Source organism: Triturus cristatus, chromosome 10, assembly GCF_964204655.1.
Source record: "Triturus cristatus chromosome 10, aTriCri1.1, whole genome shotgun sequence".
NCBI classification, from domain to species: domain Eukaryota; kingdom Metazoa; phylum Chordata; class Amphibia; order Caudata; family Salamandridae; genus Triturus; species Triturus cristatus.
Genome location: NC_140593.1, coordinates 319,069,579 through 319,088,045, shown reverse-complemented (window position 1 = coordinate 319,088,045; position 18,467 = coordinate 319,069,579). Strand labels below are relative to the sequence as shown.

Here is an 18,467-nt window from a genome sequence, read left to right as displayed (position 1 = left end):
TGCAGTCTTCAGTTAAGACACTTCCTTATTGTTCATGGGAAGCAAAGCTTTCAGAGCTTGTGTTGTTAAATCTTTTTGCTAGTTGTGTTTTTAGGGGGAGGAATCTTTCTGTCTATGCCACTAAAATTATATTACTATTTGCTAAAATCATGGTTTTTGTGAACTCTGTCAGGTTCATGTCACTATTTGGTTCCTGTGAACTGACGTGTTTTGGAAATCTTGAAAGCATTATTTTATTAGAAGTGTTATGTTTTCTACTACTGTTGCAGTAGGGTTGGGTTGGACTTAGCCCTTTCTGCAGGATTACCCCCGAATATTTTCCCTTCACCCTCCTGTTTTCTGAACCCCAGTGCTAAAGTGCTTGTGCTCTCTCCTTTGAACATGGTGAAAATGGCTTGCACCCAATTGGCACATTTTATTTACTTTGTAAGTCTATAATAAAGTCACCCCTCATCAGCCAGTCTAGCTTGTATCCAGTGGCAAAGTGAGCCCGGGACCAACGTCTGGGCATACCCGGAGCACTTAGGGCAGGAAAACAAAAGACAAACAGATGATGGATGTAATGCTTAGCAAATCAAACACTCTCCCACAGTCAATAGAACTGAGTTAAATCCATTGTTCTTTTGCTCATCATGCCACCCCAGATTAGACCCAGCCATATGCAAATCAGTCTTGACTCTGTGCCTCGTGGGAACAGTCCAGACCAAGCTGCCAAGCCAAGTCCTCCATAGATCAGAAACAAGCATCCTGGGATCGGTTTCGGAGCATCACCCCTTATCAGCCAGGCCAGCTTGTATCCAGTGGCACAGTGAGCCTGGGACCCATGCCTGGGCATACTCGGCGCAATTAGGGCGAGAAAGCAAAAGACACACAGATGATGGATGGAATGCAGAGCAAATCAAACATTCTGCCCCAGTCAATAGATCAAGGTTAAATTCATTGTTCTTTTGCTCGCCATGCCACCCCAGATTAGGCCCAGCCATATGCAAATCAGTCTTGACCCTGTGCCTCATGGGAACAGTCCAGACCGAACTGTAAAGCCAGGTCCTCCATGGACCGGAAACAAGCATCCTGGGACCGGTTTCGGGGCATCACCTCTCATCAGCCCGGCTAGCTTGTATCCAATGGCACAGTGAGCCTGCAGCACTCATTGTGCCATCCACTTAAGTAGCCCCTTAAAACATGTTCCAGGCCTGCCATTACAGTCTGAATGCAGGCTTGAACTGCCAATCTGACTTGGCAATATAACCCTCTTGCCAAGCCTTAAACTCCCTTTTTACTGCATATAAGTGACCCCTAGGATAGACCCTCGGTAGGCCACATGACAGCGCACATTGTATTTAAAAGGTTGGACATGCGCTTCTTTTACTGTAAGGCCTACCGTTCCCTAAGGAGAACATTGGGTTGGCTTACTCCATTTATTAATTGCTAACGTTTGATTGGGAACATGTGCGGTGTCTGAGAAACTGTAATTAAAAATATTCTTTAATGGTAAAGTTGGATTTTAAGTTACAATTTTAAAAATGCCCTTTTTAGAATGTTGTCATTTTCCTGCCTCTAACCATTTGATGCCTTCAGCCTGTTGCTCGATCACATGGCTGTGTGTAGTTGGCAGCTGTACTTTGTTTATTCTTCCCAGTCAGCCACTCAATAGTTTGTGTTATATGTGCCTGGATGGGCCATCAACCAGCAGGATGGGGCAGCTTAGCTGGGAACAGCCCCACTTGCACCTGAATAGGCTACCCTCTGCCTTCACACAAAGGACTTGTCACCACTACATTGTTCTTACGGCCAGCTTGAAGCCAGGGCAGGGAAGTCAGGAAACTTCAAGGACTTCAAAAGGAATTCTCTAGAAACGTCTCGTATTTCAAAGAAGGTATCAGGTATAAAAATTAGACCCTCAGCAGACTCACTCTTCAGTACACTCCTGGGTCTGTGGATACCACTGAAGAAGGGCTGCTATGCTGCTTTGCAAAAAGGACTGCCACTCTGCTGCCCTGCTTGCTGAAAAGAAGACTGAACCTGCACCCTTCATCCCAGGCTGAAGTAATTCCAAGGGTCAACTGACTGACCTCCTGTTCTGAGGTACAGGGACATAAGCCCCAGAGGCTCCCTGCCAATGCCTAGCTGAATGACTTCTAGGACCTGCACCTGGACCTGCTTGAGCCCTACTGGACTCTGTTGGAGTGAGATCCTGACTCCCAGAATGTGACCCTCAGGTCCTGGATGTGACATCAGTTGTCCTCTCTCCTCCAGGAAAGGAGAAATCCTGAGGTTTTGGGCTCTTCACAACCATGAACTGGCTTGTTCGTGGCATGGTCTTTCAGCCTCCACCACCTACCAAAGTGAAGCTCCGGTGAACCTGACTCTTTGCACCAAAACAACTGCAAGCGACACCCGGCAACGCAAGATCTGCACTTCATACTACAGCACCAACAGATTGCGGTGACCACCATCATGATACTCCGCCAACGACTGCCCACGACACCCGATAGGATCTTCGCACTATAGCGATGACCATCTTAGACTCCTGGCCTGCTCTTCTTGCTATATTAGCGACCATCCATGATGCTCTCCGTACTCTGTGAATGGAACTCTTTGCACTGAACTTTTGAAGGTAACTCTTTCAGCGGGACTAACCTGGTTCCTGTATCCCCGGTTATACTGATATGATTTATTTCTATTTGGTCTCAAATAATTTATTACATTTTGCTCTATTTTTCTAAACTGGTGCAGGGTTTTTCTTGTCTGTGTTTTCATTTTAGTGGTGTTTGAAGTGCTGCATAAATACTTGACACATTGCCTCTAAGTTGAGCCTGACTTCTTTTGTGCCAAGCTACCCAAGGGATAAGCACAGGTTAATATGGGGTTTGCTTGTGTTACACCCTGACAGAGACTGTGGCTGTTGCTTAAATAGGGTGTTACACCACCCAACCAGTAATCCAATTTCCTATAGGTTGTAACTGTAGTTTCCGTTTTGTAGGTATATTATTATTGTGTAGATGTGTTGTTGCAGTGTTGCTGTTGCAACAGAGTTTCAATGTTTGTGCAAGTGTGTTTTAGTTGTAGGGCTCCAGTGATACTATTATAAGGGTGGTGTTGTAGTTGCATGGTTTACTATAGTAATATATTTAAAGTGCTGTAATGGTGGTTGGAGGGGTTGTGCTTGCAGTAAAAAAGATAAAAACGTAAGGGCCAGGGAGAGAGCAAGACCCTTCTGTGGATAAATACTCGTCCTGCAGTCTAATACCCACATGACAAGCACATTGTACTTAGTTCTCTTGTGGCAATGGCTGCTGTGTTACCCTGCTTCCTCTTATTCACAGGCTTGGTCTGAGTGGCCCTAAAGTAATATTAGTACCATACCTAAGAATTGACATGTTCTGTTTAGGATTTCCTGGAATCACAAAATATTGCCAAAGATGTAATGCCTTTTGAAAAACCAATAATCTTCTAATACAGAATTCTTACACTAACTTCTACCATTAAAGTGGCATAACCAGTTACACAGAATACAATAAATAGATAACGGACCAATCCAATATGCATCACCAACTCTACACCAGGAATGACAAAAATGCCTGAGATAGGTTTATTTGCAGGTTACAGACAATTTTGCTATTCAGACACAGTATTAAGATTATGCACATGGAACATAAGGCTTACCTGTCAAGATGAGACATGACTGTTTTGGAGATATCAGCTCCAGCTTCTTGGAGAATCTGGATAATCTGGAAGGGTGCTTCACTGTCACGTCCTGGATGAACAATCACTGGACAGCCAAGTTGAATCTGCGCATGGGCAGTTGCATGAAGAACCTTCCTTTCGCTCTCTGTGATTGGCCAGGAGCAACCAATTTCTCCAATCACTCCACACTTTATATCAGTTCCATCCGCTCCGTGAACAACTTCATTTATTATCACCTCTGTAAGCTATGAAAAATTGAATTCTTCAACAGATATATAAATTGAAAATCAACATTTGCAACTATAAAAATTATGGAGAAACCATGTATATTAACACAACGCTAATGCATAAAGGAAGGTAGTATATGTAGATCAAAGACGCATTAAATAAACTACGGCTTTCAAGTGTTGTCGTATTTAAAATTATTTTTATGTATATATATATATATATATATATATATATATATATATATATATATATATATATATATATATATATATATATATATATATATATATTTTCTCCAATTTGCTCCCGCTGCTTTAAAGAAGCACTCGACAGTCAGGTAAGAGAATAGTCCCTTTATTGCATAGATGAAGATGGCAACTCACTCGTATGTTCAAGCCTTAGCCTACGCGTTTCGGAGCTTTCAGCTCCTTCTTCTTGGGCTGTTGATGAGTGCGGGGTCAGCTAATGCCAAAATGTCCCATGATTCACTATCCTTATAGTAGTGAGTGAATCTCGTTTCCGCTATAGTAGTGCTGTGGATCTTGGGATTTGAAGTTTTTTCCGCTTTTCCACCCACAGTGGGTCCCACACTTCACCAACTATTCAAAGGGGGGAACAGAGGTTCTGTGCAATCCTCTGCATTAAGGCGCTCCAGTGCGCCCCGGGTGAGTAATGGCATCTCCATTAGTATCGTGCCCCTGCTGCGCCGGCTAAAACAAGGAAAATTCCTGTCTTCACGGCCCCGGACTTGTTTGGCTCCCGCCTTTACCCTCCGGTGGTGCTTCTTCCACGACCGAAGCCGTCGTGCTACATCTTTTCTCCAATTTGCTCCCGCTGCTTTAAAGAAGCACTCGACAGTCAGGTAAGAGAATAGTCCCTTTATTTCATAGATGAAGATGGCAACTCACTCGTATGTTCAAGCCTTGGCCTACGCGTTTCGGAGCTTTCAGCTCCTTCTTCTTGGGCTGTTGATGAGTGCGGGGTCAGCTAATGCCAAAATGTATATATATATTTTCACTGAAAAAACCATAGGTTTCATGCATGTTATAGTTAGGAATTGGCATTTAAAAAACCTTAGAAATTCACTGAAAAAAAACATAGGTTTCAGGGGCGTTATAGTTAGCTGGACATTTCCGTCGTACAAAACCCTAGAAATTCCCCTGTTATAGTTAGTTCAGCTAACTATAACTCGCGCCCCCGCAATGCACTGCTGATGACGTCACATATTACATCACTCATGACATGGTCAGTGACATTACTGATGACATCACTGATGACATCTCAAATGACATCACTGATGACGTCATCCATGTGAAAAATTAGTGCATCTTCTCACACCCTAATATAACCTTTGATACAGCGACTCAAAATTTCAGACGGCCATTTTGACAACCATAGATACTCCAATACCAATAACTACTCACCCACTCACTGACTTTTAAGTCTACATACATCTCCACTCACTCACCTGTACATCACTCATACTAACAGTCACTCTGTGCATTTATACACCTATATAGACACTCACACACCGCCAATCATCCATTGAGGTACTGACACATCTAGTCAGTCATGCAAATAATTAATCACAGTAACATTTACTCACCTATACAGTTAAAAACAATCAAGTTCACTTACTCATAAAAATACTAACAAATTCTGTGTCTTCCTGCAGAAAAACAAACAGCACATGACACAGATATCCTTGCACTATGGCGCATACAGCCACTCCCAAAATCACAGACTCTCATATATAGATAGTTATATACTCTTAAACACATATACACTGCGTTTCACATATGTAGTTACTGACACATGTACAACTGAGATATACATTCAATCACTAACACACCCATACATACACTCACCCAACCATACAGTCCATCTCAGATGCACTCTTAAAAACATGCACCCACTGAATCACCCACTCACACATCTAGTCACATAGTCACACACACCCTACCCACACAAACACTCAGGCACCCATACAGATACTCAGACAACCAATCAATAACCCATATAGACACTCCTATAGCTATTCACAAAACCATGCAGCCACTTATACACTAACACACAGACACATACAGACATTCACACAGTTTAGTCACTAGTCTGCAGTAAGATACATTTAATGACTCACTTATAGACTCAGTTACGCACCTAGAAAATCATCCATTCACACACCCACTTATTTTTCAACAGGCCTTTCCCTATATATATTATACATAATAAAACTGTTCAGAAACACATACTCAATGGATGATGTCATCAGTGATGTCATCAGTGATGTCATTTGAGATGTCATCAGTGATGTCATCAGTGATGTCACTGACCATGTCATGAGTGATGTAATATGTGACGTCATCAGCAGTGCATTGCGGGGGCGCGAGTTATAGTAAGCTGAACTAACTATAACAGGGGAATTTCTAGGGTTTTGTATGAGGGAAATGTCCAGCTAACTATAACACCCCTAAAACCTATGTTTTTTTTCAGTGAATTTCTAAGGTTTTTTAAATGCCAATTCCTAACTATAATGCCCCTGAAACCTATGGTTTTTTCAGTGAATTTCAAAGGTTTTTTAAATGCCAATTCCTAACTATAACGTGCATGAAACCTATGGTTTTTTCAGTGCATTTCAAAGGTTTTTTAAATGCTAATTCCTATCTATAACTTATCTCTGAAGATATCATGAAAGCATTCTTTTTTAAAAGTAGGGTGCACATTAGTTTTGTGGAAAAGCATCTTTGTGATTGGTTAAGAAAAAGCAGTTTCAACGTGGAGTACATATCATAGGATAAAATTTGCTCAGCTCAACCACACCTGCTACTTGCATTTGGAAGGCACTGTTCAAACTTAAAACAATCGTCAACTTTTAACCTGCACGTGTCGTTAAATGTTCAATAAAATGTTGTAAAAAAATATCGTTAAGTTTTAAAAAATTGATGAACTTTTAACCTGCACGTGTTGTAGAATGTTCTAGAAAGTGTGTTGATAGAATACGTTGCACTTCTGACTTCTTAGTGTTGTTGAATATTAAAAAAACGGTTCATATGGAAAATTAAAAAGAAACCAATAGAGAAGTTTTCAAACCTAAAAGAATCAAGGAACTATTCTAATTTATTCATTACATGTATTTATGTGTGCAGCAATAAAATTATAGACACAACAGCACTAGGAAAAGGAAGAAACAAGGAGTGGGGGAGGGGGGAGATGGGCAGAATGGCACACATGCACAATTAAGTACAACACACATATAGACTAACAATGGCCAAAATTAAACACACCAACAAGGAGCACAAGTCACACAACCTGCCAACATCACACCACTGAACGAGCATAGAAGTGAAAACCATGCTGCATTCATACAGGATGTGTACAAAGGCCAGTCGTTGGTGTTGTGGGATGTCTGCGACCGTGGTCATCATGGATGAGATGCCCAGCATGTGGCACATGGTCGAGTTCACTGTGTGTTATGTTGCCAAACGGCTGCTCCTCCCTCTCACAAGCCCCCACACTTTTGTACGGTGAGCTGTTGTATCTCGTGCACTCGTACGGCACGCCATTGTAATGCCTATTTGCGCATGTCCTGCTACATTCCAACTACAACATCACAGTGCCGTTTGGAGGTGGTGCATGCCAATTTACAACATCGACTGCTGCGGCTCTTGTAACAGGCCACACCAGAACACAGAGACACACTTACCGCACTTCCTGTACACGGACATGTCCGAGACACCCCGTTCCCCTTGCCGGATAGGCACACCCCTGCACTGACCTGTGAACGACAGACCAGCACACGCCAGTTGTGCATGCAGGAGGATGCGTACGTAGCTACACATCCATGCTCACTGCCAACGCTGAGGTGACAGCACACTGTGATGTTGCAGGGCTCGTTCCTATCATGCTAAGACAATGACCACATGGACACACTTACTAAGATGTGGGTTTGGGGGGCATTGGCGGTCCTGGAGTTGTTGAGATGAGTCTTCTGGCCCTCATGGGTATCCCTGTATCATGCTCATTGACTCTATGGCACCTGTGGGTGTTCTGGTGTGGCTCTTGGCTGTGTTCCCTTTCATGGTGCAGGTAGTTGTCCTGCTTAACACCAGCAGAAAGCAGGTGTAAAATCCCTGGTGCTAACGTGTCTTATCGCCGCAATTTGTTTCACATTGCAATTGGTGTGAAAGTTGTGATGTGATTTTTTTCATGTGCACAACAATATACGAACTGAGCAGTGTATCTCGTCAAGATCCAGCACCTGACGCACTATTCCCAATCAATATAAATACAATGAGATTTCTTAATAGATTTTATGTGTACACTGTAAGTGCAGCCAATACCTCAGTGCAATACAATACAGGATTTTAGTATTTAGAATAAATCGCAAAGGTGCACCTCGTGTCTTTTTGTACGGGAACGGCTACTCTCCATTTCATTATCAGCACTTTAACGGAAGTAAAGTTGAGATAAATCTAACACACTATTCAGAAGTTGGTGCAAACTGCAGATATCACCAGTATTCCAGCGATAAGTGCCCCAAAATTAAACACCATGGTGGACTCCATCAAATAACAGTAATAAGAACAAGAAAGAGTCACACAGCAGTTAAGAGAACAACCACAAACATTATTAATTTATTTCTCAAACTTTATTTTTCATAATAATAAATATATAAACGATAAACTATTTTCAAACTTTATTTTTTTATTAACATACATATAAACAATAAACTAATAAACAAAATGTAACAACAATAATACAAAACAACAAGGCGGAACACTCCTGTGGGAACCACGGATGTCGACGACAGACCTGGAAAATCAGAAAGATTGTTAAAAAAAAAACAACATGGTATTCTCAACAAAATACCACAAGAAACAAATCACAGATATATAAAATGTATACAGCTAACAAAATTTTATAAGTTTAACTTACAAAAACTGTAAATGTTGCCGCTTTAAAATATTTACCGAATCTGAGGAATTTTTTTTGCAGAAGGCACCACGCCCACAACGTTTTTCTTCAGTGGTGAAGAAATTTTTTACTTTTTCTAAGGGGCAAACAAAGACCAATGCCACCTTCTTCATTCGCAAGATTTGCCAAAGAGTTCTGTTACGAGGGGATCCTAACAAAAAATACTCGTGTGGCACAGCAAGTATGATGAAACACCTAAGGACCCTTCAGCCAAACAATCTTGCACGAGAAGAGTGAAACAGATGAGAAACACTCCTGTTCTGTATCTGTAATAAAGAATCACAAATAAATGTATATTAATAACTTTCAAATTTATACTATTCCATTACTGTACAAACACATTTTATATAAAAACTGACTAAGAAACTATAGCCCTGAACCACAAGTGTGATGATCGTTAAAACACTACATGCATAGTGCATACTACTTTGAAGCAGTTCATGCCCTAAAGCCTACCTCACTAAAAGACTACATGCTAACTGACTAAATGATTACAGTACTATAAGGAGACACACTGGGTGAGTGACAGGGTGTTTGCTAGAAGAGTATGAATACTAACTAGAGAATTGAAGGTGTGAAACACAACTGTGTAGGTGATTAGAGGACTGCATCCATACTGCATAGGCATTTAAAGCAGTCCATGTGCTAAGGCCTGGCTCACTGCATGACTACTTGGGTACTGACTGAATGATTAGAGTACAGCAAGGAGAGTGCCTAGGTGAATTTATAAGTGCTAGGCTTTTCACACAGGGAATGGATTAGTACTTGGTACTGAATGGGTCACTAGAGGTGTGCAAAGGCAGTCACAAGTGCTGGACTGTATGGATACTGACTAGGAAATTGAAATTGTGAAAGACAAGTGTCTAGGTGGTTAGAAGACTGCATGCATAGTGCATAGGGGTTTGAAGCTGTCCATGTGCTAAGGCCTGGCTTAGTGTATGAATACTTAGGCACTGACTGAATGATTAGAGTACTGCAAAGATAGTATCTTGGTGAATTTATAAGTGTTTGGGTTTTAGCACAGTGAATGGATTAGTACATGGTGCTGAATGGGTCACTAGAGGACTGCAAAGGGAGTGACAGGGTATTTCCTGGAAGTGTATGGATACTGACTAGGGAATTGAAGGTGAGAAAGACAATTGTATAGGTGGTTAGAGGACTGCATGCATAGTGGACAAGGGTTTGAAGCAGTCCATATACTAAGGGCTAGGTCACTGGATGAGTACTTGGGTACTGACTGAATGATTAGAGTACTGCAAGGAGAGTGCCTGGGTGAATTTATTAGGGTTTGGCGCAGTGAATGGATTAGTACATGCTGCTTAATAAGGTCACTAGAGGAGTGCAAGGGGAGTGACAGGGTGTTTGCTGGAAGTGTGTGGATACTGACTGGGGAATTGAAGGTGTGAAAGACAAGTGTGTAGGTGCTTAGAGGACTGCATGCATAGTGGATAGGGGTTTGAAGAAGTCCATGTGCTAAGACCTGGCTCAGTGCACGAATACTTAGGCAGTGACTGAATCATTAGAGTACTGGAAAGAGAGTGTCTTGGTGAATTTATAAGTGTTTGGGTTTTGGCACAGTGAATGGATTAGTACATGCTGTTGAATGGGTCTCTAGAGGACTGCAAAGGAAGTGACATGATGTTTCCTGGAAGTGTATGGATACTGACTAGGGAACTGAAGGTGTAAAAGACAAGTGTATAGTATGTTAGAACACTACATGCATACTGCATAGACATTTGAAGCAGTCTATTTGGTACTTAGAAACTGACTAAATAATCAGACTAGTTCTAGGACAGTGCTTAGGTAAAACTTTTACATTTTCAGTTCTGCCACAGTGAATAGAATAGTACATGGTACTGCACCTTAGTATCAAACCCTGACTTATTTTATCAATGCATAAGCAAAGACTAGCTTCTAATGCTACTAAAACTTGACAACATGAGAAGTTTTAAATTAGTTATCTGTCAGCAAATACACGATCTTACCAAATGCTTCTCTCACAGTGGTTCTCAAATGCACACAGACTCACAGTGTAATTCTAGACAACAACCACTATACCTAGGTGTTTACCAAAACTCATTCACTACTGTCGAAGTGGTAAGCGAACTGCACACAATCTTCATATGTCAGGACTGCACTTTTATGTCAAAGCCTGACTCATATACTCAAAGCATAAGCAAAGACTGGCTTCTAATGCTACTAAAACTTCACAACATGACCGGTTTTAAAACAGGTATATGTCAGCAAATACACGATGTTACCAAATGCTTCTCTCACAATCCTTACCCAAATGCACACAGACTCACAGTGTGATTTTAGACAAGCAACACTATCCTAGGAGTTTACCAAAACTCATTCACTACTCTGGAAGAGTTAATGGTACTGCACACAATCTACATATTTAAGTACACCACATCAGTGTCAAAGCATGACTCATTTAATCAACGCATAAGCAAAGACTGGATTCTAATCCTACTAAAACTTCACAACATGACAGGTTTTAAAACAGTTATCTGTCAGAAAATACATGATGTTACCAAATGCTTCTCTCACAGTGATCCCAAATACACACTAACTCACAGTGTGATTCTAGACAAGCACCACTATCCCTATTAGTTTACCAAAACTCATTCACTACAGTGCAAGTGGTAAGGGAACTGCACACAATCTACATATTTCACAACTGCAATTTACTGTCAATCCCTGACTCATATAATGAAAGCATAAGCCATAACTGCCTTCTAATGCTACTAAAACTTGACAACATGACATGTTTTACAACACTTATCTGTCAGCCAATACACAATGTTACCAAACACTTCTCTCACAGTGGTTCCCAAATGCACACAGACTCACAGTGTGATTCTAGACAAACAACACTATCCCTAGGAGTTTACCAAAACTCATTCACTACAGTGGAAGTGGTAAAGGAACTGCACACAATCTACATATTTCACGACTACACTTTAATGTCAATGCCGGACTAATTTAATCAACGCATAAGCAAAGACTGGCTTCTAATGCTACTAAAACTTGACAACATGACAGGTTTTAAAACAGTTATCTGTCAGTAAATACACGATGTTACCAAATGCTTCTCTCACAATCCTTACCCAAATGCACACAGGCTCACAGTGTGATTTTAGACAATCAACACTATCCTAGGACTTTACCAAAACTCATTCACTACTGTGGAAGGGGTACGGGGACTGCACACAATCTACATATTTAAGTACAGCACATCAGTGTCAAAGCATGACTCATTTAATCAACATATAAGCAAAGGCTGGATTCTAATGCTACTAAAACTTCACAACATGACAGATTTTAAAACAGTTATCTGTCAGCAAATACATGATGTTACCAAATGATTCTCTCACACTGACCCCAAATACACACTAACTCACAGTGTGATTCTAGACAAGCACCACTATCCCTATGAGTTTACCAAAACTCATTCACTACAGTGCAAGTGGTAAGGGAACTGCACACAATCTACATATTTCAGGACTGCACTTTTGTGTCAAAGCCTGACTCATTTAATCAAAGCATAAACAAAGACTGGCTTCGAATGCTACTAAAACTTGACAACATGACTGGTTTTAAAACAGTTATCTGTCAGTAAATACACGTACCCAAATGCACACAGACTCACAGTGTAATTTTAGACAATCAACAATATCCTAGGAGTTTACCAAAACTCATTCACTAGTCTAGAAGAGTTAATGGTACTGAACACAATCTACATATTTAAGTATAGCACATCAGTGTCAAAGCATGACTCATTTAATCAACGCATAACCAAAGACTGGATTCTAATGCTACTAAAACTTCACAACATGACAGGTTTTAAAAAAGTTATCTGTAAGCAAATACATGATATCACCAAATGCTTCTCTCACACTGATCCCAAATACACACTAACTCACACTGTGATTCTAGACATGCACCACTATCCCTAGGAGTTTACCAAAACTCATTCACTACAGTGCAACTGGTAAAGGAACTGCACACAATCTACATATTTCAGGACTGCACTTTTCTGTCAAAGCCTGAATCATTTAATCAAATCATAAGCCATAACTGTCTTCTAATGCTCCTAAAACTTAAAGTTAAAACAGTTATCTGTCAGCAAATACACGATGTTACCAAATGCTTCTCTCACAGTGGTTCCCAAATGCACACAGACTCACTGTGTGATTCTAGACAAACAACACTATCCCTTGCACTATAACAAAACACATTTCTTCATCTAGAAGTAGTTCTACATTTTAGTATAGAAACATAACATAACTCATTTCACAAATTCATAAACAATGACTGGTTTCTAATTCTACCAAAATATGTTTACAAACACATGAAAAACACAAATGCTTATCACAGAATGGTTTCTACATGCACACACATTGTAGAGAAAAAAAGTACTCCCTACACTTTAGCAGGAAAAATACATTAGTCTGATTAAAATCAAAATAGTCTACATACATCCCCTCAGAATTAAATAACTCATCTTTCAAGTTCTTTTGTAGATTAAGAAGTATATCAATCACTCACCATATTTTCTTTTACAGAATCTCCGCACTGTGCACCTCTCAGCAAAAGCAAAGAATGAAAAAGTTTCCCTTTCATTTTCCACACATATACATGTAAACATCAAATCACAATCCTTCGCACATAAACTCAAAAGCAAACACACATTTCTATTGGTTAAACATTTCAACCCAATCTGCCTTCTGCCTGTTACCATAGAAACAGGTCATGGAACACTGCACTGAGCTCACAGGTCACAAGTTCAGCACACAATGTTCCTACACAAGACAGGAAGTGTGCTTGACTTTTGTTATGTTAATGTTATGTTATGTTAAAATGGTATTTATAGAGCGCACGGCTACTCAAAAAGAGTGTCCCGGCGCTTTTATTTAAGGTAGACTACAGTATAGTAACATAGCACATTAAAAGAGAAAAAGTGACACAGACAGAAAGAAAAACTACGAACAAAACAGGACCTACTGAATAAACAACCAGGATTTAAGATCCTTTCTAAAAGCTAGTAAGCTGGTGGCTCCCCGCAGTGTAAGAGGCAGAGAGTTCCACAGCTGTGGCGCCAGTAGTCCAAAGGAACGACCTCCCAAGCGCGCTCTCATTACTCGCGGGACGGACGCCAAAAACAGGTGTTCTGATCTCAGAGAATGCGCCGGTCGATAGATGGCAAGTCGCCTTTGGAGGTACTTAGCTCCCGTCGCATGAAGAGCCTTATATGTCAGGGTCAAAGCCTTAAAGGCAATACGCTTGCGGATTGGAAGCCAGTGCAGGGTCTGGAGCAAGCCCGCAGCACTGACACGTCTGTTCAGGCCAAAAATCGCTCTCGCCGCAGCATTCTGCATGATTTGGAGCCGCTGTAGCAGGTAGTCTGGCAGGCCCAGGTACAGAACGTTAGAATAATCTAGCCTGGAGCCTATCAGAGCCTGCACAGTCAGCCTCCTGTGCTCCTCCGATAAGAGGGGAAGAAACCTCCGTAGCATCCTAAGGAGGCCGAAGCAAGTGCCCGACACCCCCAGGATCTGAGACTTCATAGTCAACCCCTTGTCCATCTTAACCCCCAGGTTCTTAGCCATTTGGGATGAGCAAGTTGGGGGGAACATATTGGCAGGCCACCAAGCCTGCCAGTCTGGCTCCGTGTCGCACCCAAAGAAAAGTACCTCGGACTTATCGGAATTGCACTTGAGGCTGTTCAGTTGGAACCATTGAAACACAGCCCCAAGGCAATCCCGGATACTCTTCCCATCAAAGTCTCCTCCTCTCTTGCACGAGAAGAGGAGCTGGGTGTCGTCTGCATAGGATACGATCCGGGCCCCAAACGACTCCGCCAACGCCGCCAGAGGGGTCATGAAGATATTAAAAAGGGTCGGGCTCAAAATAGAGCCCTGCGGGACCCCGACTCCCAGAGGCGGCATCACGGCGGAATCAGGCGAGGCCCAGACCGTTTGCCGGCGGCCCGTTAGAAAGGAGGAAAACCAACTAAGCACCGTCCCCCGTAGTCCAATCTCATAGAGTCTTAAGAGAAGACCATCATGGGGGACGGTGTCAAAAGCCGCCGACAAATCCAGCATCACCAGCATGGCTTTGCCCCCAGTGTCCAGAACCCCTTTAATGGTTTCTGAGACCTCGAGGAGCGCAGTCTCAGTACTGAGATTTGGACGAAAACCCGACTGAGTGGCATGCAAAATCTCATTCGACTCTAGAAAGTTGGACAGCACCGTCTGCACGTGCTTTTCGACAACTTTCGTAAGAGCCGGAAGCAGAGAGATAGGCCGATTGTTGACTGGGGCCTTTGGATCCAGACCAGGCTTTTTGAGCAGCGGGATGACCATTGCTTGCTTCCAAGCCTGCGGAACCACTCCCTGACTCAGCGAGAGATTCAGTAACGGATTAGCCACTGGTTTGACCACCTCGGCCAGTTTTGCCAGAATTTTAGCAGGGCATGGGTCCAAGGACGAGCCCGATTTCAAATTGCCCAGAAGTGCTAAAGAGGCGGGCGCAGATAAAGGTGCAAATACGCCCAGCGTCAAACCTGGCGAAGCAGAGGACGATCGAATGGCCTCGGAATTAATTCGCTCCACGGATACAGCCGATGGAAAAGAATCCTGTATAAGTTGGATCTTGCTAGTAAAGAAACTAGCGAGATCAGAGGCCCAAGAATCAGAGGGTCTCTCCTCAGAGATGTTCGTCCGTGGAGAAATATATTCTTTAACTATAGAGAAGATCTCCTTACAGGAGTTTGAGGCAGCCTCTATCCTCCCTGCCAGGTAGGCTTTCTTACTCAGGCGAATGTCCCGGTGATACTCCTTAACCACGTTCTTATAGGTCAGCTTAGCATCCGAGTCATATTTTACTCGCCAGGCTCTTTCAGCTACCTTGCATTGCTGCCGCCTAGCCGACAGTGCTGCGGTAAACCAAGGGGCAGAAACTCGTTTGGGAGTAAGACGGGGAGCCAATTCCGGGGCCAAATCGTTAAGCCTGTCAGAAAGCCATGCTTGTAAGGACTCCAGATCCTTCGACAGGTCGCCAGAAAGGGGGCAGGGGTGATCCAGGGCCGCCTGAGCCAGCATCTCAGGGGTCACTCGATGGTACGCCCTATGGGTACGACCATGCTGCTGTAGGGCGGCAACAGCCAATTTACCTGTGCCTTTGATCGAAAATTTAGCCAGCAGATGGTCTGACCATAGTACCGGGATAATTTCTAAGACCTCCAAAGGGGAAGTCAAGAAAACCTGGTCAAGAGTGTGCCCCTTGGCGTGCGTCGGCCCCTGCAAATAAGGGAGTAAACCCAACGGTGCCATAGCCTCAGAGAGTTTAATAGCAGCCGCATCGGATGGATCATCCATCCGGAAATTAAAATCTCCGGCCACGATGCAATGTTCTGCTTTCAGGGCCAGTCCCAATAAAACGGAGTCAAGATCTTCAAAGAATGTCGCGGGTGGGCCAGGCGGTCTGTAGACCAATAGTCCCTTGACTGATTGATGCGGAGCCAGAGTAATGGAAAAAGCAAGAGACTCCGAGCCACGAATATCCTCCACTGGCAGGATAGTACAAGCCATGCCTTTCTTCACCACCAGTGCCACTCCACCGCCCCTACCCTTCGCTCTGTCCTTCCTGAAGACGTTATAATCAGGCGGAATTGCCATGGCGACGTCTGGGTTCGAAAGCTCTCCCCACCATGTCTCGGTCAGCATAAGACACAGTGGCTTAACCGTGTCAAGAAGCTCGAAGATATCTTGTGCATGTCTGCATGCCGATCTGGTGTTTAATAGCATGCAGAGAAATTCCACATTGGCGATGTTATTGCCAGGGGGACAAGACAGAGCACGGGAGGGACGCCATCCGCAACCGGGGCAGATGGACTTACCACGATGGCGTCCAGGAAAGACAGTGCAGCAGCCACTGGATGCAGTGCGGAGAGCGCGAAGCTCCCCAGCAGTATAACACAGCACGCGTGGACCTGTATGACACATGCTGGGTGGACGAGCCTGTCCCGCCGCCACGAGCGCTTCCGAGACGCTGACGAGCGCAGACGGGCAGGACTCTGGCTGGACTCAGGCGCGATGAAGGCGCTCCGCTGCGCGTCACCGCTGCGCGGCCGATAGAAGGCTCAAGTAGGCTCAGCAGGCCTAAATCTCGCGAGAATGCGCGAGTGCGCGAGCCCTATCCAAAATGGCGCTCAAATTAGTCCCCGGCACCCCGTGATCCCGGACCCGCCAAAGGCAGTGATGGTAATCCCCAGAGGGGGTTTTAGAGTGCAGAATGAGGCCAGGAGGGTCGCTGCAAGTAAAAGCAAGGCAAATCAACATAGACTAAAGAAAATACAAAAACGGGTAATTAAAAGCAACATATAAGCTTATCATATATAATGTTCCTTACAATCTGTTTTTGTTAACCAATAACAATCATACCTTTAAAAAACAGAAATATACACCCTACCTTTCAGTGTAGAAAGTTGTCATACAACCAATGATTTCTTGTCGTTTTTCAAAACACGTTGCCGTGGATCCACGCACCCACCGCGAGAGAATCGGTGCATCCAACGCGATAGGATGCGCACACCGTGCGCGCATTTCCCCGTGTTTTATTTTTTTTTAAAAGGGGGCCCCAGGGGGTCCTTCTGGGACCCCCTAAGCACGTCTAGAGGGTCAGAGTATTTCCACTCTGCCCCCTTTATATGTTTTACACACTTATTCCCCTTCCATCTTTAGCCTCACTTCTACCGAGGCAGAAAATGGCCACCAACAGTTCCTGGTTTCGAATGTAGAGGGACACTCGACAGCCAATTAGCATTCAGCGCGCGATCGGGAAGGTGCGCGCTCGGTTCGGGGAGAGTGCGCTTACGGTGCAGGTAGGGTCCGCGGATCCTCCTCGGCCATAGATATCACTAACTTTTTTGCCCATTTCTCAGGAACTACTGAACAGATTCACACCATATATGCAAAAGGCACGAGTCCGAACTGAGGACTACCTCTTTGCCAAATTTGATGTCATTCCGTTCAGCGGTTCGGGCTGTAGCTGCAACAACAGATCCTATGGGAAATTGCATGGGGAAAACGCGTTTTGGGACCCCCCTTTTTTCTCGGCCCCCGCTTGACGGATCACGGCAAAACTTTCAGGGTAGGATCGGAGCGGAGCTGGGCAAAAGTTTGGAAAATTTCGCGAGGATTCATCAACCGGCGCTAACGTTATTCCAAATAGAATGTTGCGGATTTCATATGGAAAATAGGTCCTAACTATAACTATCTACTGGCGACCGCCAGTAGATAATATATATATATATATATATATATATATATATATATTCACTTAAAAAACCATAGGTTTCACACATGTTATAGTTAGCTGTACATTTCACTCGTAAAAAAACAATGAAATTCCACGTTATAGTTAGATCAGGTAACTATAACTTGCGCGACCGCAATCCACAATGTGTCATTTCAGATGTCATCATTGATGTCAACAACCTCTTCAGTAATTCTAAGATCCACATAAACATCCACTCATTCACCAACAGTCCTATACAGTCACTCATACAC

General features: G+C 43.2%; 1 protein-coding gene across 1 annotated transcript in view; it reads right to left on the bottom strand.

Annotated features, from left to right (window-relative positions):
- The window catches only part of PTER (phosphotriesterase related), a 267,947-nt gene that overhangs the window by 48,854 nt on the left and 200,626 nt on the right, over positions 1–18,467 (bottom strand). Inside the window, exon 3 of the mRNA XM_085631463.1 lies at positions 3,667–3,932. Coding sequence (XP_085487589.1) covers positions 3,667–3,932 — 266 coding nt within the window. The remainder of the gene's footprint in view (positions 1–3,666; positions 3,933–18,467) is intronic.